The 22296-nt window shown below is 42.3% G+C and overlaps 1 protein-coding gene across 1 annotated transcript in view; it reads right to left on the bottom strand.

Moving 5' to 3' along the window:
• rasgrp3 (RAS guanyl releasing protein 3 (calcium and DAG-regulated)) overlaps positions 1–22296 on the bottom strand; it is a 98332-nt gene that overhangs the window by 23643 nt on the left and 52393 nt on the right. Inside the window, exons 8-12 of the mRNA XM_059985623.1 lie at positions 15781–15897; positions 13073–13348; positions 11714–11794; positions 3701–3814; positions 177–292 (exon numbers count right to left, since the gene is read on the bottom strand). Of these exons, the coding sequence (XP_059841606.1) occupies positions 177–292; positions 3701–3814; positions 11714–11794; positions 13073–13348; positions 15781–15897 (704 nt within the window). The remainder of the gene's footprint in view (positions 1–176; positions 293–3700; positions 3815–11713; positions 11795–13072; positions 13349–15780; positions 15898–22296) is intronic.

A 22296-nucleotide genomic window follows, 5' to 3' on the forward strand; every position in this document is an offset into this window, starting at 1 on the left:
CTAGATGCTTTTGAAGTAAAGTTGAAAAGGTGAAGCACTCTTGGGAGGAAACTTCCTTTGATTATGTGATTGTGACCGCATAAGGTTGTCTCCTTGCGAAAATTTTCACATTTTAACTATGAGCAATTTATCTAAAAACCAAGCAAAGAGAAGAATGTAATTTCTTGTACACTTACTGGTCTTTGTCCAAAACGCAGAAGGAGTCCAAGAATGGGAAGTTGGCAGTTATGCTTTCAAAGTCTTCTTGGGAGATGTAACCATCGTGATCATGATCATAGTTCCTAAATACAGACTAAAAACTAAAATGAGCTTTCAGCGGAGACAGAATAAACAAGGCAAAACAATTTCACTGTGATAATGCACCAGCCACTTGGCTGAAGTAAATGACAAAGCACCTAAGAAAAGGTGAAGCAATGTTCAGGAACACAAACATCCTGTGAAGAGTCCTAAGGAGTGTTTGATTGGCAGCAGAGAACCTTTGTCACAAGACTGGTCTCAGCACTGTGTCAAGATGCACCACTACCAACACTCCTCTGGGATTTCCAAAGAAATTTCCCCCCAACTTCCCCCCCCCCCCCCCAGGAGATCAAGACTGAAATACAAGATAGTGAAGCCTTCAGATGAAAAAAGTGGGTTTGAAGAGGATATTGTACCATCAAATTGGAAAATCAAGCCATTAATGAGATGGTCTCTCTTTCCAATTCTCTCCCACAACCATGAGGAGCTGAAGAGAGGAAACTCTGAATTATTGCTCACAAAATCACAGGATCCACAGGAAGAAAGTGGCTAACAATTTCACAAATAAAGGAATCCTGACAGGGTGGATGTGCTGTTTCCATTTGTGGGATAATCTAGAAATAGGGGGGACTGTTCAATAATTAGGATTCATCCACTTAACTTATTAAGTAATTCATCAAAATACTCTGGAGTCGAGGCTACAAATCTGAGGTCAAAAACAGCCAAGAAGTGTGGGTGCTCTGTGGGACCTCTTCCTTCAATGTCTCTGCTTCCTTTCAGTTTCTTCCCTTAAGACACCAACCCATAAAAACTGAGTTTTTATAGACCATAAGGCCATAAGACATAGGAGCAAAATTAGGTCATTTGACCGATCGAGTATTGTGTACAGTTTTGGTCTCCAGGGTTAAGGAAGGACATCCTGGCTGTAGAGGGAGTGCAGCGTAGATTCACGAGGTTAATTCCTGGGATGTCTGGACCATCAATAACTCACACTGAGACGTAAGGTGAGATATCGGCTTTTATTGACTGGAAGAAGGAACCAGGAGTGAGTGTCTATCATACAAGGTCTTGGAGACTGAGACCGAGCGTCAGGCCGCAGATCTCCTTTATACAGGGGCCTGTGGGAGGAGCCACAGGAGCAGTCAGCAGGGCATGTCCCGACAGGCACATAGTTCACCACAGAGGTTAGAGAAACTGGGCTTGTACACGCTGGAATTAAGGAAATTGAGAGGGGATCTGATTGAAACAATAAAGATTATTAAGGGATTGGACAAGATAGAGGCAGGAAATATGTTCCAGATGCTGGGAGAGTCCAGTACCAGAGGGCATGGTTTGAGAATAAGGGGTAGGTCATTTAGGACAGAGTTAAGGAAAAACTTCTTCTCCCAGAGAGTTGTGGGGGTCTGGAATGCACTGCCTCGGAAGGTAGTGGAGGCCAATTCTCTGGATGCTTTCAAGAAGGAGCTAGTTAGGTATCTTATGGATAGGGGAATCAAGGGATATGGGGACAAGGCAGGAACCGGGTATTGATAGTAGTTGATCAGCCATGATCTCAAAATGGCGGTGCAGGCTCGAAGGGCCAAATGGTCTACTTCTGCAGCTATTGTCTATTGTCTATTGAATCTGCCCCACTGTTCCATCCACTTACTATCCCTCTCAACCCCATACCCTGCCTTCTCCCTTTAGCCTTTGACACCCTTACTAATCGACAATCTATCAAAGTACGCATTAAATACGCCCAATGTCTAATGACTTGGCCTGCCGAGGCATCTGTGGCAATGAATTCCACAGATGGACCACCCTCAGGCTAAAGAAATTTCCCCTAATCTCTGTTCTAAAGGGACGTCTTTGTATTCTGAGGTTGTGTCTTCTGCTCCTTGTCTTTCCCACCTTAGGAGACATCCTCTCCACATCCACCCCATTTAAGCCTTCCAATATTCAATAGCTTTTGGTCAACTGCTTCTGTGGCTTGACATCAAATTGTATTTGATGCCATTCCATAAATATATGAAATAAATGAAGGTTGTTCTATCAGGTGAGCTCAGGTTTGAGTTCAGGGTTTTGCTGTCCTGTTGTCCTACCACACCAACCCCTGATGCTTCCTTCCAGCTTTACTATACCAACACTATTCTTTCCACTCACATAAAAATATATTCCCTGGAAAGCTATGGTCCAATGACTCCAGATGTGTCAACACCTTCAGAAGCCCAGTTGACTAAGTCAGGCCTGATTGACACAATCATGAAGAAGGATACTCCATTAGGAGTTTCAGGAGTTTTGGTGAGTCACCAAAAATTCCAGCAAATTTCCACAGATGTACTGTGGGGAGCATTTTGACAGGTTTCCCTTACTGCCTGGTATAGAGGCGCCAATGCATAGGATTGATAAAAGCTGCAGAGGTTTGTAAACTCAGCCAGCTCCATCATGGGCACTAACTTCTCCACCACTGAGGACATCTTCAAAAGACAATTCCTCAAGAAGGTGGCACCAATCATAAAGGACCCTCACCATCCTGGGCATGCCCTCTTCTCATTACTACCATCAAGGAGGAGGTACAGGAGACTGAAGGTGAACACACCAAGTTTCAGAAACAAATTTCTGAATGGTCCATTAACCTCACTATTTTCACTCTTGTTGCAGTTCTCTATTATTACTTAGTGTTTTTTTTTATGTATTGCATTGTCCTGCTGCTGCAAAACAACAAATTTCACAACATATGTCAGTGATTATAAACCTGATTCTGATTCTGGGTATGAGTAGCAGCCCTGTGAAGTAATCCTTCAAACTCGCAGCAGGATCTCTGCTACTTCAACATGCTTTTACCCCAAGCAGGAATGTTTACTCTTACACAGAGTCTGGCATACCACTGGCACTAAAACTTTAGACATACACTACTGTGCAAAAGTCATGGGCTAAATGTCTAAATAGCCAGGGTGCCTAAGACTTATGAACAATACTGTTTTTGTCAATGTGGAGCGAAGAGCGAGTTTGTGAATCTGGCTGGAACAAAGAATGTTGGGAATAGTGAGGGTTGAGCACTGAGGGAGGGGTGTGGGACAGGTGGCAGAGAAGGAGTGCTGGGGCAGGAGTGGCGTGGCTAGAGACACACACAGCCCCGAGACACCAGGCAAGGTCACTTGATTCCAAACAATTGGTCTATTGACCAATACAGAGTGTCTCTCTGATGCTTCCCACTCTCTCCCCTTTCCCCAACCATGATTTCCCCCCCCCCCCCACCCCTTCCCACTCTCAGTCCGCAATACAGACCCATATCAGAATCAGGTTTGTAATGAAGTTTGTTTTTTTAGTGGCAGCCATACAGTGCAATGCAGAGAATTACTACGGACTGTGCAGACGTCTTAGGCACCCAAGCCATATAAACAAGCCCAGGACCCCTGCACAGTGCTGCATTCTACAATGCACAGGACTGGAAGATAACTGGCTTTGATTTAAGTGTACTTACGTCAACAGTCTTCCGGATATGTTTGTTAATGATGGTGGGATCTGGCTTTGGTGTCAGTCCAGGTTCCCAATCCACAAGCGCTACTGTTTTGTTTGGAGTGGTCGGGGTGCTGGGCTGTGGAGACACAGGTCCATGTGCAAGTCATTACACTTCACGTATTACATTTCACATCATACAATCACAGGTGGAAGTCATTTGATCAATGTTCGACATGAGCCTTTCCCACAATCTCACATTCTTCTGTTCCTTTGGCTTGTAGTTACCCACCTGAGTTCCCTTTTGCACTGCAATCCTGTCAAACAGCACTCAATGAACAGTACACTCTGACAGTGAGGAGAATTCCATCCCTTCGCACCTCTTCCTGCAGAAGGACCTTTGCTATTTTTGCACTGTTTTAACCACAATGTTACAGACTCCCTATCGGGGAATGAGAGCAACACAGCTGATTTCTGCTGCTCAGGAAAAGTTGACAGAGGGGACCCTGGAGATATTATCATTACCATCATCGTTATGAGCCGTGTCATATGACATGGGCGATCATGGTCTCATGACCATGATTGTTCTTGGCAAATTTCTCTACAAAAGGGCTTTGCCATTTCTTCCTTCTAGGCAGTGCCTTTACAAGATGGGTGACCCCAGCCATTATCAGAGATTGTCTGCCTGGCTTCAGTGGTTGCATAACCAGGACTTGTGATCTGTACCAGCTGCTCATATGACCATCCACCACCTGCTCCCATGACTTCACATGACCTGGATCGGGGGGCTAAGCGGGTGCTACACCTTGCCCACAGGCGACCTGCAGCCTAGTGGTGGGAAAGAAGGCATCACAACTCCTCTGGTAGAGTCGTATCTCCACCGTGACACCTGTGGTAGCACACACAAGTGCACGAGGATCTCAGCAGGTCAGGCAGCAACTAGGTAAGCAGGGCAACCTCTGGGCAGCTGAAAAGATTCTGGGAAGGAGAAAATGGGATTAGTGTAGATGAGTGCCTGCTGGTTGGTGCAGACATCAGACTGAAGAGCCTGTTTCCATGTTATAGCATGGACTGAAGATTGGGTGACTGGCAGAAAGCAAAGAGAGGAAATAAAGGAGGCCTTTCCCGTTTGGCAGCCAGTGACTAGTGGTGTTCTGCAGGCATCAGTATCAGGGCTGCTACTTTTCACCTTACTTGTTAATGAGGGAATTGATAGCTTTGTGGCCAGATTTGCAGATGATACAAAGGTGGGTGGAGGGGCAGGTGGTGATTAGGAAGCAGGGAGTCTACAGAAGGACCGGGAGGATGGCCAAAGAAGTGGCAGATGGAATACCGTATAAGAAGTGTACTCACAAGCGCTTTGGTAGAAAAAAATAAAGGCATAGACTACTTTCTAAGTGGGCAGCTGATTTTGAAATTAGAGGTGCAAACGGACTTGGGGGGGGTGGTCCAAGTGCAGCATTCTGTAAAGCAACGTTAGCATTCATTTCAAGAGGACTCTGCTGGGGTGTAAGGTTGAGACTTGCAGGTGCATTGGTCAGACCACATTTGGAGTATTCGAGGCAGTTTTGGGCCCAATGTCTAGGAATGAATGTGCTAGTATTGGAAAGGGACCAGAGGAGGTTTACAGAAATGATCCAGGGAATGAAAGTGTTAACATATGAGGAGCCCTGGGCATGTGCTGGGTGGAGTTTAGAACAATGAGTGGGGAATCTCATTGAAATGTACTGAATATTGAAATGTCTAGATAGAGTGGATGTTTCCCATAGTGGTGGAGTCTGGGACCAGAGACCACAGCCTCAGAATAGAAGGATGTCCCTTTAAAACAGAGATAAGGAGGAAATTCTTCAGCCAGAGGATTGTGGATCTATGGAATTCAATGCCATATATGCCTGTGGAGGCCAATTCACTGGGTATATTGAAAGTGTAGGTTGATAGGTTCTTGATTAGTAAATGTGTCAAAGGTTATGGGAAGAAGGCAGGAGAATGGGATTGAGAAGGAAGATAAATCAGCCATGACCAAATGACAGAAGTCAGACTTGATGGGCTGATCCTATGTCTTTTCCCTTTTTATAGTCATCCATGGAAAGGAATAAAGAGTCAGCCTTTCAGGCCAAGACCCTTCATCAGAATCCTGTAGATGTTGTGTATTTAGATTTCCAAAAGATCTTCGACAAGGTGCTATATTTGAAGGTGGTGCATAACTTAAGAGGCCAAAGTACTGGAGTGGGAGTGTTAGCATGGAATGAAAACTGCCGGTCACATAGAGAACAGATTCAGAATACGTTTGTCCTTTTCAGGCTGGAGAGATGTAACTAGGAGCACCAAGGGATACTTTTCTTGGCCCTCAGTTGTCTACTATTTACATTAATGACCTGGAGGAGTGAGAGAAATGTAAGGTTTCCAATGATATGAATTCTGGGTAGAAGGACATGGTGTGATGGGAATATTGTGATTCTGCAAAAAGATTTAAATTGATAAAATGATTGGGTAAAAACCTGGCAACTGGAAGTGGGGAAGTGGAAGGTGATGCACTTCATTAAGCAGAGTCAACAGGCAGATTATTATCTAAATGTAGAGCGACCGCACTTGAGGGCAGCTCAGGGGAATCAAGGTGTGCTAGCCCATTGCGGCTAAGCGTGCTTGACGAGGGTCACCAGTTAAAGAAAAGAACAGATGGTAAGCCGCAACAGCACGCTAATGCGAGGGGTTTTATTTAGTTCCAGGTGGAAAAAAAAGCAAAAGCTGCCCAATAGCTGTGAAGAAAAGAAGTATTTACAAATAGGCAAATGAAAACAAACTTGTACAAAAATTTACAAATATTCAGAGGCTTCCTCCATTTTGTCATTAACTTCCCAATATAACTATTCACCAACTGTCAAATCCAGCCTCCACACCCCTCAGCAAAGCCAAACTGAGGGTTTAAATCTGCCTGTGTAGGGTTTAGGGCACCTGCTCCCACTAACCCAGACATTATTTTAGGATACCTCAAACTGTTCCTCACGTCTTTTGGGGACATTCTGCTGTCTATAATCCAATGTACAGTGTCAGTAAAAATAAATGAAACTGTTTGGGATGAATGTGTCTAGAATCCTTATTTTTAAGAGTTATAAACCAGTAGAGCACATTAACTGGAGGGATTATTTTGATTAGCCAAGCCAGCAATTGTTTTACTGTTGGGGTGTGCAAAGTTTGTGAACTACTGGGGAAACTACACCAGGGACAGGACGAGGAAGAGTGACTAACTGGGTAAAGGAGAAAGGTTAGCGGGGCAATTAGCCTTGCCAACCTGCTCTGTCACACCCATAAATCACAAAAGTTTAACAAGCAGGAACAAGGGATTAGGAATGCAAGTGGCACGTTGGCCTTTATTGCAAAGGTACTGGAGTTAATGAATATGGAAGCTTTGCTGCCGTTGCACAGGGTGCTGGTGAGGCTTCAGCTCGAATACTGCACCCTTGATGTTAAAAAGGATGTGCATGTAGAAGGTCTCTAGTCCAGTATGTTTAGAATCTGAGCTATATTAATTAACTAATTTTAACTAAGATCTAAGATTAATTTAGGTCTGTGTTAACAAATTTCACATCACATGCCGGTGACAATAAACCTGATTCTGATTCTGATTCTAATTGGTTGCTAATTAGCCTACAATGCAGTTTTGCCACCATAACCAACATCATTTCCATTTGAGGGAAACTCCAGGCTATAGCCTATTCACATAAAATTACACAACTCACTGAGTGTAAATGCTGAAAGAGAACTGTTCTCTTACTCATTGGGAAGGTAACCATGGGGAATTTCTGAGGTCTGGCACCAGTCAGGTTCCAAAGGTGCCAGACAGAAGCGTTTCAACTTGCCTTACCATTGGATCCAGTCCAAAGGAGATTAACCATGTGTGATGGAAAGGTTCACCTCAGAACCCCAGTCTGCCAGGGTCATGTATTGTAACCTTTGCATGCGATGTGGCATCCTCCACATCGGTGAGACCTGTCGGGGGACCGCTTCGTCAAGCAATTTGCACCACCCACCGTAAAAGGCAGGATCTCCTGGCTGCCTGCAATTTCAAATTGACATGTCTAACCACAGCCTTCTCTACTGTCATGATGTGGTCAGAGGAGCAGCACCTCATATTCCTTCTGGGTAGCCTCTGACATGATGGCATGAACATTGATTTCACTAGCTTCTGATAACTTCTACCCCCTTTCCCCTTCTCTCTTTTTCCATTCCCTCCTCTGGTTGCCCTCTGACTCCTTCCCATTTCTCACCTACCCAATCACCTCCCTCTGGTGCTCCTCCTCCTTCCTCCTCCCCACACCCCCCATATTCCACTGAACTTTCCTCTCAGATTCCTTCATCTTCAGCCCTTTACCTCGTCCACCTCCCGGCTTCTTACTTCATATCTCTCCCCCAACCACCCACCTTCCCCCTCACCTGGTTTCACCTATCAATTGCCAGCTTGTACCCCTTCCCCTCTCCCCCATCTTCCTATTCTGGCTCGTGACCCCATCCTCTCCAGTCCCGATGAAGGGTCTTGGCCCAAAAAGTCGACTGCTTATTCCCCTCTGTAGTTGCTGCCTGATTTGATGAATTCCTCCAATATTTTGTGTGTGTTCTGTCATCTGTAGATTAGGTCTGACCAAGAGAAACTGGACAATTTGGGTCTGTGTTCCTTGGAGTTGAGAAGAATGAGCGGTAACCTTATTCAGACATACAAGATTCTAATGGGGCTTAAGAACATGAGGACATAGCTACAAAGTAAAGTGTCAGTCACTTAAAACTGAAGTACATTGAAGCATCATTTCTCAGAGGGTAGTGAATTTCTTGGAATTTTCTGCCAAGGTTAGTAAATATATCAAATATATTTAAGTTGGAGATAGATAAATCCCACCACCCAGCCATATTCTTTTCTCCCTCCTGCCATCAGGAAAAAGGTACAGGTGCTTTAGGACTCACACCACCAGGTTTAGGAACAATTATTAACCCTCAGCCATCTGGCACTTGAACCAAAGGGGATGTAGAAGCTATGGAAAGGGTGCAGAGAAGATTTACCAGGATGTTGCCTGGTTTGGAGAACAAGTCATATGAAGCAAGATTAGCAGAGCTGGGACTTTTCTCCTTGGAGCGTAGAAGAATTAGAGGAGACTTGATAGAGGTCTACAAGATTATGAGAGGCATAGATAGAGTGGATAGTCAGTACCTGTTTCCCAGGGCACCAATAGCAAACACCAAAGGGCATATGTACAAAATTAAGGGAGGGAAGTTTAGGGGAGACATCAGGGGTAAGTTTTTTACACAGAAGGTTGTGAGTGCCTGGAATGACTTGCCAGGGATGGTGGTGGAGGTGAAAACATTAGGGGTATTTAAGAGCCTCTTGGACAGGCACATGGATGAAAGAAAAATGGAGGGTTATAGGGTAGTGTGGGTTTAGTACTTTTTTTTAAGGACTATATGGGTCGGCACAACATGGAGGGCTGAAGGGTCTGTACTGTGCTGCAGTGTTCTGTGGTTCTATAACTTCACTCAACTTTACTTGCCCTATCATTGAAATACTCCCACAACCAATGGTCTCACTTTCAAGGACTGTTCATCTCATGTTCTCAATATTTATTGCTTATTTATTTATTATTACTATTTCTTCTTTTTGTATTTGCCCAGTTGGTTGTTTTCTGCACTCTGGTTGAATGCCCTAGTTGGGCAGTCTTCCATTGACTCTCTTACGGTTATTATTCTATAGGCTTATTGAGTATGATCATCAATTTACTTTCAGCTTTGAACTTAAATAAAAGAAAGATCAAGGAATTAAGGATAATGGGGAATAGAAACATAGAAAACCTACAGCACAATACAGGCCCTTCAGCCCACTGCCAAGGCTCACCCATAGCCCTCTGTTTTTTTAAGCTCCACGTATCCATCCAGAATGAACGGCGAAGGGCAGTGAAAGCCGGCAGAGTTGAGCCATGATCATACTAAATGCTGGGGCTTGAGGGGACTGGGGTCCTACTCCTGTTCTTATTTTTGGTGTTCTTGTGTACCAAAGCTCATGGTGAAGAGATTCTGAGATGGCCAGGCAGAAATGGTCCTTAAACATAAATTCTGCTTTGTAGATCCTACTCAGGACAAGGGTTGTCTCGAGGCACCTCAGAGTCAAAGTGGTACAGCCTTCAGCCCATTGTGCCCACACTAACTTTTTTGCCCATCATTACAACCCCGTTTGCCTGCACTGTCCATATTCTTCTTGTGCCTTGCTGATTTATGTAGTGATTATATCTGATACCACCACCTTCATCTGGTGGCAAGTTCCAAATATTAACTATTTGGGGGGGGGGGGGAAGAAAACTTTCCCTTCAAATCACCTTTAAACCTCAATCATCATCTTTATCTTAAATTCTGCCCTCCTGTCTTGCACACTCCTACCATTGGAAAATGATTCTATCTCCTGTAGCCACACCTCTAATAATTTAATATAACTCTGCAAGATCTCCCCTCAGCCTCGTTTCTCCAGGGAGAACAAAGTGAGTCATCCAGTCTCTCTCCAAGACTAACATCCCATTTGTCCACCAGAGTTGGTAACCTCACATTTATCCGCATTGTCATGAATCTGCCTTCCCCGACCTGTCCAAGTTACAAGCATCCTCCTCCCTGCTCACACACTCCTCCAGCTTTGCTTCATCTGCGAAGCTGGGAATATTCCCTCAACCAAATTGGTAATACATATTGTAAACAATTAAGATCCGAGCACCGGCCCTGCATTATCCCACTTTTCACAGCCAGCCATGTTGAAAAGGAGAAACAATGGAAATAATTTGGAAAATACGTAGCTTGGGTGGTTGATGGTTGCAAATATTACTTCGACCAAACTGGGAGAAAACCATCCACAAGGATCCATGAACATCACCTGGCTGTAAGTGGCATGACCAACTCTCCCTAATCTCTGCCCATGAAGATCAAGAGAAGCACAAATTTGACCGGGCATTAGTGAAAGCGGCATGAGGGGTAAATTCTTTACTCAGAGAGTGGTAGCTGTGTGGAATGAACTTTCAGTAGGAGTGGTAGAGGCAGGTTCAACATTGTCATTTAAAAAAAAATTGGATAGGTATATGGGCAGGAAAGGAATGGAGGGTTATGGACTGAGTGCAGGTCGGTGGGACTAGGTGAGAGTAAGTGTTCAGCACGGACTAGAAGAGCTGAGATGGCCTATTTCCATGCTGTAATAGTTGTATGGTTATATGGTTATAAAGTCATGGCACAAGTGCACATGTGACATGCAAGAGTGTTCCCAGAAGCATGGCTTTCCATGAACACTTCCATAAACAAATGTGTATACGGCGATCCTATTTATGAGCCAACATGGGCAGAATTCCAGACCACAGCCACAGAGTTTGCCAAGCAACCAATCAGTGACGAGATTTCCTCCCTGCATCACAGCTGAGTTTCCAAAATGGTGAAAGATCAGTTGATTGGAAAGTATATGAAGGCCAAGCATACAGAGTACACTCCACAATGAACAGTGCTCTCACTGTCGATGTCTCCTCACAAAGTGACAAAACGATTGTAAACAAATAGCCAAGAGCGGAGAACAACTCAACCCAGCCAGGAGCAACAATCTGCTGTAGGAACTCAGTGAGTGGAGCAGCACCCAGGCGAAGAAAGGAACTGCTGGCATTTTGGCTCAGCCTATGGAGAAAGAGTGTTTCCTCTCTCTCCTTGTTTCCTGTATGGTGACCAGTGCTCTCTCTACGTCTGTGCATTAACCTAATACCCTGTGCTTTAGTTTTGCACTCTAACCTCCTGATACGGGACTAGGAAAAGCAAGGAGAAAAACTTGCACTGTGTCTCTCAAGCCTGCCTGCTCCAAGCGAATTTGGTACCATCTTCTCACTGTGCATTCCATGGAGGGTCAGGAATGGGGAGAAGACACCCTACGTCTATTGTGGGGCAGATTCATGTGCTGACAAGTTCTGGGATGTGTCTATGCACTCAGCTCAATGGCAACAATACCCACAAAAGTTAGCAACAGGAAACTGAGGTCTGCACCTACCATTGATTTTGGATTTCTTGGTTCACGGAGTAATGACAGTTCATAGATTTCATCCTCTGTGTAATATAAATCCAGGGACAGCTGCAAAAAATGCACACACAGTTAATAAGGTCTTTAACATGCATTGGCTGCACACAGTAATTATCAACTCCAGTTTAGTCCTGGGTAGGACTACCCAATGGTGGTGATGGATCTGGAATATGAGATCTATGAGCTATGCAATGCCAGTCTCCTACCCTGCACAGCTGGGGCTGCTAACATCCATTTCAACATCTTCAGCTTCCACATGCCCTTAAATGCTGTTCCACTTTCCGACAGCTCACATATAGAACAGTACAAGCCCTTCGATCGGTGGTCATGCTGACCTTTTAACCTACTCCAAGATCAATCCAACATTTCCGTCACACATAGCTCTCCATTTTCCTTTCATCCATGTGCCCATCTAAGAGTCTCTTCACTTGCACCCTCATTGAAATGTTCCTACAACCAATGGACTCACTTTCAAGGACAATCCATCTCACGTTCTCAATCCCTTATTTTTTTGCTTATTCATTTATTACTATTATTTCTTCCTTTTGTACTTGCACAGTTTGTTGTTTCCTGCCGTCTAGTTGAGCGCCCTAGTTGGGCAGTCTTTCATTGATTCTGTTATTATTCTATAGATTTATTAAGTATGCCCACAAGAAAATGAATCTCAGGGTTGTGCATGGTGACAGATACAGTATGTACTTTGATAACAAAGTTTAATTTGAATTTTGAGAGTCTCTTAAATGTCCATAATGTATCTGCCTCCACTGCCACCCCTGGCAGTGTGCTCCAGGAAGTTATCTCCCTGTGTAAAAGACTTACCTCTGACATTCCCCCTACACTTTTCTCTAATCACCTTAAAATTGTGCCCTCTCACATTAGCCTGAAACAAAGGCTGTCCAATCTAGCCATGCTTCTTATAATCTTGTACACCTCAATCAAGTCATTTCTTAATCCACTTTTGCTCCAAAGAGAAAAGCCCTAAACTCACTCAACCTCTCCTCACAAGACAAGTTGTCCAAAACAGACAGCACCCTGGTAAATCTCCTCTGCGTCCTCTCTCAGGCTTCCACATTGTTCCCATAATGAGGCGACCAGAACCGAACAGTTTTGATGTAAAGACACAGACTTCCCATGGAGAATGATTAACGATTAATGAGTCTTTTTCTAGCTGTTTCATATTAACATTACTGCAGTGCTGGTGAGGTGGTCATACAATGTGTACATCATGTACACAAACGTGCACACATACACTATAGCTCACACACACACATGCACACACACACACAGGCACACCTACATACATATACATGACAACTGAACCAAACTTACTGTTAAAAGGTGTATTAAATCCATATTTGGTTCTAAGTGAGGATTTGCATCCTGAAGTGAAACCAGTTCATTAAAGGTAACGTACAGTTGCTGCATTTTGACAATGTTCACTTTATTATCGTCTGCATAGTCTGGGAAGGCTACATGAACCGCGATCAGGTCCTTCAGGTGAACTCCCAGAATTGGAATCTTAAATCCCTCGCAGTCGGCAAAAGCTTTTCGATAGCTGCAGTAGTTTCCATTGGAAGAGACCAGCTCGGTCATTTCATTCCAAACCTCGCAGAAGAAACAGAAAAACATAAATCAGATAGCAAGTCAAATATTTCTTAAATACAGAATCTGAAATTAAAAGAAATGAGACTTGTATATCTGAAACAGCATGGCGGGGATTCATTATCGAAAAGAAAAATCCCAGCATTCCCCACTCGATGGTACCTTTACTGCCTGGTCGGGCAAGGCAGCATACATATGACATTGGTGTTCTGTGCAACCCCTTTCAACTCATGCAGAATCCTGACTTTGAAATAAATTACTTTCTCATCATCACCACAGAATATTAATCCTGGAACTCCCTTACTGTGAGACCTTCTTCACCAGACTCACTGCAGTAATCCTAGGCATTGGCTGCTACCCTGCTCACAAGAGTATTAGAGATAGGCCGTAAATTCTGGTCCTATAGCGATGCTGGATCCCATAACAAAAGAATAAATTAGACCATAAAATTGATTCTTCAGTGATATTAATCAGCACAGTTTCTGGACATTGTAACCTTGATTTGAGATTTACAAATTCATCTCAATGCCTACGGTGGGAATTCACATATAAGAGAACTGAACACATTCTAATTAGTTTAAATGATAAACCGGTAAACAATTTCATATGTACATGATATTAGGCAATGTGGCTAGGCCCCTACACCCACACGAGCAGCCATTTTAATAGACAACCCTCCTGGTGAATCCCATGACACATGCTCTTTGGCTTCCTGCACTCAGATGCAAAATAATTCAATTGAAACTAATTTCTCTGGATGAATTTTCACAAAGGCTGTTGAGTGAGGCAAGGAGGAGTTAAATGTTCCTTATGTTGAAAGCCAGCCCAACCTTAACAGTTACAGGTGTCAGAGATCAGGGACTTTCCATGAAAAATATGTTGTTCGTCATGTAATAAAAAGCAACAAAGTAGATTAATTTATTGCAGTTGATAAGAAAGGGTCTGCAAAATCAGGATGCACTGCGTTGAGAACTCAAGTTCAAATGTTAATCCTCGTCTGCTGAAAAATTTCTAAATAAAACTGCCTCTTATTAAAGTGTGAATCAGTCTCAAAGTTGGAGGATGATACAGGAGAATAAAATCAGGATGTGTGATGCATTTAGCAGTCTCCCAAATTAAATTACAGATTCATTAAATAAGCTAATATCTAATTAAATAGCTAATTAATATAAGCTAATAAAGAAAGCAAATGCAATGTTGGCATTTATTTCAAGGGAAATAGAATATAAAAACAAGGAGATAATGCTGAGGCTTTATAAGACACTGTCAGGCAGCACTTGGAGTGTTATCAACAGTTTTGGGCTCCATATCTCAGAAAGGTTGTGTTGTCATTGGAGTCCAGAGGAGGCTCACGAGGATGATTCTGGGAATGAAGGGGTTAACATATGAGGAACGCTTGGCGGCTTTGGACCTGTACTCACTTGAATTTAGAAGAACGCATGGGGAGCTCATTGAAACCCACTGAACGTTGAACTAGATAGGGTGGATGTAGAGAGGACGTTCTCTGTGGTGGGGGTGTCCAGAATGAGTGGACACAGCCTCAAAATCAAGGGGAGACCTTTTAGAACAGAGGTAAGGAGGAATTTTTTTAGCCAGAGAGTAGTGACTCTGTGGAATGCTCTGTCACAGACTGTGGTGTATATTTAAGGCGGAAGTTGATAATCTCTTGATTGGTCAGGGCACCATAGGATATAGTTAGTGGGCAGGTGTATGGGTTTGAGTGGGATCCAGGATCAGCGTGATGGAGATAGACTGTATAGGCTGAACGGCCTAACTCTTCCATGTTTTATGATCTTATCTGTTGTTGGAAACCACTTTTTTTAAAATACTACTTTTTAATAATTTTTCTACTTTTTAACAAACCTGTTATTATTCACTCAATGGGAGAAGGTGGAAAAGCTGCTCACTTTTCTCATTTTCCATTGGCTAAGTATTAGCATATTTCCAAAGGCAACATAATTGTTTTAGTTATGTAATGTATTAACTAATTCATTCTTAGCTAAGGAATTTTCCTTATTATAAAAGTGATAGATTTTTCAGAGGTGCTACCTTGCTTTCTTTATCCCTTTGTCCACTGAGCACTATCTCTTAGCATCATTTCTCAGCTCTTTATTTATTTATTTAGTACTCATACGAATGATTGTACTCTAAAATAAACTGAAATAAGTCTGCTCGTTATTCCTGACTCCCTAAGGATCAGAAAATAAACAGAGATCCAACACTGCAGACAACACAGTTTATCATGCTTACAAAAACCGTTCCTTTTCTCTAAAATCCAAATCACTATCTAAAGCTTTCATCCTGAAGGACAATTAGAAAACTAAAATAATGCTATCCATTCTAGCCTAGAAGGTACACAGTCTGAACATGGAATAGGCCATGTGGTCCTTCCCTATCCATCCTTGATGATACTATTAGGATCCACACAACCTTACCTTTGTAACTTCCGGAGCAAGATGAGAGAAGGTTTCCTTCAAGCGCGATATTGCGCTATGGCTTAAGCCTCCTACCACGGCCATCAATGTGTTGAAGTTCTGGAGCTGGAGCAACTTCTGAAATAGATGTGGTGAGCACAGGGTCAGGTGCGAAAGATGGAACCACGTAATGACATCTCCACATCACAGTCAGGAAGACCAGACTACCCCTCCATCCTTCCTACTGCCTGAACCTCTTGCATGATAAAGTTTAACTCTTGACCTCACAATTTAATTCACATGGCCCTTGTACCTTATTGTCTGTCTGCACTGCACTTTCACTGTAACTGCAATATTTTACTCTGCATCCTGTTATCGCTTCTCCCTTGTACTCCTTCGATGCACTTATATTTTCAAAGTAGAACAGTACAGAACAGCATGGACTCTTCAACATGCTATGTTTTGCTGACATATCTAAATCATCAGTCTCATCCTTCCTTCCTACACAGCCCATTACCCTACAATTCTTTTTCATCCATGTGCCTATCTAAGTGGGTGACAGGATGGAGATACGTCTCTACCAAAGGAGGTTTAAGGCACTCTTTTCCTCTGCTAGCTTGCAGGTCACCCTTGGGCAAGGTGTGGCATTTGCTTACCCCTTGATCATGGTCACATGAAGCCATGGGAGCAGGGCTGCATTTAAGACCATAAGACCATTAGATAAATTAGGCCATTCGGCCCATTGAGTCTGCTTCACCTCTTCAACATGGCTGATCTATTTTCCCTCTCAGCCCCGATCCCCTGCCTTCTCCCCATATCCCTTCATGGTCATGCCCTGACTAATCAAGAACCTATCAAGCCCCACCTTAAATAAACCCAATGACCTGCGGCAACAAATTCCTCAGATTCAACACTCGCTGGCTAAAGAAATTCCTCCTCATCTCTGTTCTAAAAGGACATCCATCTATACTGAGGCTGTGCAACAAGTCCTAGTTATGTGACCACTGACACCAGGCAATCTCTGAGGAGTTTTGATATTGGCTGGGGTCATCTGTTATGTAAAGACTCTGCCCAGAAGAAAGCATTGGCAAATCACTTCTGTAGAGAAATTTGCCAAGAACAATCATGATCATGAGGCCATAATCTTCTATGTCGTATGACACAGCACGTAATGATGATAATGATGTCTGTCTAAGACTCACTTATCTCTCCCTGTAACAGCCTCATATGGATGGAATGCAATACAAAATATAGAATGTTTTGCAACACATGGAAGTTCCTCACACCACGATATCTTGATGCAACAGAACTAAAATCCCTTTCTCTGAATGGAACTGAAAACGCTGAGGAATGGAATTAAGTAGAATTGTTATTTTCTAAAATAATGCAAGCATTAACTTTAATTAGTATTGGTATTGGTGTATTATTGTCACATGTACCAAGATGCAGTGAAAAGCTTGTCTTGCCTGCTGTCTATACAGATCAAGTCGTTGCACAGTGCCTTGAGTGAGAAGAACGTAAAACAGAAGAATGAAGATTAACGTGTAAAAGCTACTGAAAAAGTGCAGTGCAGGGGTCAACAATAAAGTGTAAGCCATAACGATCATGTTCAAACAAGAATTTTATTTTCACACACGGAGAGTGGTGGGTACCTAGAATGCTTGGCCTGGGATGGTGGTGGAGGCAAGTGGACCTTTAGACAGGTATGTCCAGCAAACGTACAGGAAATGAAATAATATGGGAATGTGGAAGCAGAAGTGATTAGTTTGGTTGGACACTTGGTTACTAATTTAAATGATTCAACATAACATTGTGGTCCGAAGGGCCCATTCATGTGTTGTTCTGTTTTATGTGTTACAGGAGAGCCTATCGCAGAGCAGAACACAGGATTGCTGATATGATGAGTGAGAGAAGAGGACAACTAATAACTGAAGGACCCCACACACTTCCTACAGAATTTTAGTCAGATTCAGCCAGAACTAATTTGTGTTGATAATGTTTCAACTGAGGAAACAGAGATTCGAACTGCTCCCCAGCACCACAAACAAAGTTGATGGAGTTGGTTTCGGGTTACATTATTGAAGTAATATGAATGAAATAATATATAAAAACAGACACTCAAGTCTCAAAGTCTATCTGACCATAAATTAAAGAAATAACCTTGCACTCAACGTTAGTAAGACCAAGGAATTGATGGTGGACTTCAGGAAGGGGACGTTAGGAGAACACATGTCAGTCCTCATTGAGAGGTCAGGGGTGGAAACGGCTTTCAAGTTTCTAGGCTTCAACATCTCAGAGGATCTCTCTTTGGCCCAACATATTGATGCAAGCATGAACAAGGCATGCCAGCAGCTATACTTCATTAGGATTTTGAGATTTACTATGTTGCCAAAGACTCTAGCAAATTTCTAAGTACCATGGAGAATATTTTGACTGGTTCCATTATCTTCTGGAGGGTCCAATACACAGGACCAAAAGAGGATACAAAGGGTTGTAGACTCAGCTAGCTCCAGCATGGACACAAACCTCCCCACAATCAAGGAGATCTTTAAAAAGTGATCTACCAAGAATGCAGCATCTATTATTAAGGAATCTCGCCATCCAGGACATGCCTTCCTCTCATTACAACCATCACAGAGGAGGAACCGGAGCCTGAACACTCACACTCAACTTTTTAGGAACAGCTTCTTCCCCTCTGCCACCAGATTTCTGAACAGTCCATGAATTCCTGACCACTACCTCAGTATATCGCTTCTTTTTGCTCTAATTTTTTTAGGTTTCCGTTGTACTGCTGCCAAAAAGCAACAAATTTCACAACATGTGTCAATGATAATAAACCTGCTGCTGCTCATGAGTCTGAAGCAACATTTGATTGCTGGGAAAAAAAATGATTCAGGTTTTAATTATTCTGTCTGCTATCCAATCAACAATAAATTAAGTGAGGCAGCAATTCCAATTTGGAAAATTACAGCCCTGTTGACATCTGACAGATTCACTCATCAGCTCCTTTACCACTAACGGTGGGAAATTACAGCAGTAAAACCTTGCAAGTTGAGAACAAGAACATGCAGCTGCTTGCGTCTTCCATAGAAATGGTTTATAGCTCCAGGGAAATTTCATCAGGATTCCATTTTGCTCACAGCTTGGAAAAAAAACTGAGCTGAATTGAATATAAAGCCAACAGTGCACCCTCACTGGCTCAGGCATTCAATGGCACACTCTGCTCCAAAGGTTTGAAGTGAGTGCTTAACTCTCCAACGTAGCTGGGAAGGAAGCACACCCTCACCAATGTTATGGGATAAAAGTTGTCCAGAGTTTGTTCCCAGGGTTGAAATGTTTAATATCAGAGGACATGCACTTAATGTGAGAGGGAATAATTTCAAAGGAGATGTGAGAGGCAAGTTTTCTGTAGAGAGATTGGTGAATGCCTGGAATGCACTGCCTGGATTGGGGGTAGAGGCAGATATATTAAGGACTTAAGAGATGTTTAGATAGGCATTTGAATGTAAGAAAAATGGAAAGATATGGACATCGTGTAGATAGGAGAGATTAATTTAGTTTGCCATTTGATGACTAATTTAATTGTTTTGGCACAACATTGTGGGCTGAAAAGCCTGTTCCAGTGCTGTACTCTTCTTTGTTTTATGTTATATTCAGAAAAAAGGATCTGGATGCTTTGTTCCAGACAAATTGATCCTGCCCCTTTGCAGCAGGTCCCCATGGTTAACTGGTCACATGTAAATGAGACGCAAGGTCCAATACTATACAAGATCAAGCAACCAGGACCTGCACTTGTCCCCCACTCCAGTTAATACCCCCACAGCAAAATGGCTGGGATATGTGTTAGACTCATACTCATAGAGCCTCAGAACAATACAGCACATACACCCTTTGGCCCATCTAGTCCATTAAACTGCCTACTTAGCAAAACTTAGTTCCTTGAATCCTAATTCACATCATGTCTTGGTCACCTGACATCCTTGTTTGTGCTGAACAGCTGTGAATCCTGTCTAGGTAAAAGTTTCAATTTTAAAACTCATACACTTACTTTCAAACCCTGTTATGGTTCATCTTTCTCAGTCTCAGTCATCTCCTCCAGCTCTACAACTCTGTATATTCTTTGAATTCTGAGCTGTTTTAATTTCTACACTATTCTTGAGGGCAACTAGGGATAGGTGATAGATGCTGGCTTAGCTGGCGACATCCACATCACAAAAATTAATAAACAAAAGAAATCACTCCTCCAGTCCCACAGATGAGAAGGTATGAAATACCTGTTCTAACTATCTCAACCTTGATACCTCTCAGCCTCCTTAACATGCTCTTCAAAACCTGTCATTTTTGTCTAAGTGCCTATCCAAACTACTCTTAAACATTGAAATGGAGCTTGCATGCATGACTTGCGCAAGCAGCTTATTCGACACTCTAATGATGCTCTGCATGAAGATATTTCCCCTTATGTTCCCCTTCAACTTTTCACCTTTCACCTTTAACCCATGACCTCCAGTTGGAATCCCAACCAACTTCAGTGGAAAAAGCCTGTTTGCATTTACCCTATCTATACTCCTCATAATTTTGTATATCTCTATCAAATCTCCCCTTAATCTTCTCTGTTCCAAGGAATAAAGTCCTAACCTTTTCAATTTTTTCCTATAACTCGGGTTCCCTAGTCCCAACAACATCCTTGCAAATTTTCTTTGCACTCTTTCAGCCTTACTTATATCCTTCCTCTACGCCTTTTGTGAAGGTGTAAAGTTTAATGACTGTAATTGCAGAGGAGAACATGTCCAGCTTATAAAGGATATGAAGTGCTAAAGGCAGCGAAAGTTCAACAGGTTAAAGTACAGTTAGGTGTGTCTTATGCAGAAGCCTTGCAAAAAGTTAAATCGAATGTTAATAAAGTATTACCAGTTAAAGAAAAGAATGTAAAGTCAGTGGCTATGTGTCAGCATCACATGTCTCTTACTAAAGATACTTTACTAGTTGACAAAATGAAGTTTGTGATGTTTATAACCAATGTGCTGAATTGTACTGCTCATGCATATAGTTGTCCTGAGAAAATTAAAAAATTATTGTGAAAGCTCCTGAAAAATATCTTGGTATAAGTGGTGTTATGTGGGAATCTGTAAATGAAGCTCTGATGTGTGTGGTACCTGTATTTCAGTCTCTTTGTGAAGGTACATTATGGGATTAAGAATATTACAGTTGAATGCAAGAAGCCTGATTTCTAACGGTCAGGACTTTAAGAAGTATATTTCTGAATTATCAAATTCACCCAATATTATATGTATTCCGGAAATCTGGTTGTTACCATATTTAAGCTTTTCTTTGCAGGATTATGTTGTAATTAGGCATGATAGGTTAGTTGTTATAGAAGGTGGTTTTGCAAGTTTTATAAAGAAAGGGATAGGATATACTGTAGAGTTGAGGACGTTAATGAAGTGTATGAGGGACTTGTAGTAGAGATATTTGATTCAGCAGGTAGGGGTATTAAAGTGGTATATTACAGCCTTTGTGAAAAGCTTTTAATTGATTTGTTGGAAAGCTTATGTAGTTCTAGCTCACTGAAGGTTGTATGGCATGGGGATTTTAATGCACATACTTCACAGAATGATGGGAATGGCTCGATTGCTAAATTTTTAGGTATTTCCCATCTTGTGTGTGTTAATGATGGGAGGGGTACAAGATTCAATGTTCACAATAGTTTGGACACTGCTATAGATTTAACTTAAGTTTCAAACATTCTGGCTGGAGTGAGCGAATGGGATATCATGGGAGATGAAACATTGGGGAGTGATCATTTTCCTATATTTATAATCTTGGGTGTGGATTTATATAGGGGACAGGAGGACAATTGGCCACCTTTAGGAGTTGGAATTGTGGTAAAGCAAATTGGGAGAACTTTAAAGTTTTATGTGTTAAACATCTGTCAGGGCTGAATATCAGGATGATGTGGATTTCTGCAGTGAAAGGTTATGTCACATTATTCATCAAACTACAGTGGAAATGATTGCTATTTAAAAGGGCATTAACAGAGAAAGTCTGTACCATGGACTGAGGAGAGTGCAGAGGCAATTAGTGAGAGAAATAAGACATTTAGGAAATTTAAGAAGTATCACTCTTCAAGTGACCTTATTAAGCATAAAAGGGCACAGGCTGTGGTGAGGAAAATGGCAAAAGAGGTTTACTGGAGATCATATTGTGATAGTATTGGAAGAGAGATTAAACTTTGAGGTGTTTGGAGAATGATTAAGAAAATGAGGTAGATTCATAGGGTTAATAACATTGATTAAAGAAGGGAATATGATTGTTACTGAAATAGAGAAGGTTGAGTTACTGGCTCAGTCATTTACTGCAATTGATAATCTTTATAATTTAAGTGAAGAGGCTAAACAATGTAGGGATAAGGCTCTAAGTGAATACCTTGATGTATTGGAAGCCAGCTGCAGCAATGACAGTATTAGTTTCTTTTGTGAATTTAAGAAAGCTATTAATAGTTCATGTCAGGCAGCTCCAGCAAAAGATGATATATGTTAT

This window comes from Hypanus sabinus, chromosome 12 (genome assembly GCF_030144855.1).
Source record: "Hypanus sabinus isolate sHypSab1 chromosome 12, sHypSab1.hap1, whole genome shotgun sequence".
Classification (NCBI taxonomy): domain Eukaryota; kingdom Metazoa; phylum Chordata; class Chondrichthyes; order Myliobatiformes; family Dasyatidae; genus Hypanus; species Hypanus sabinus.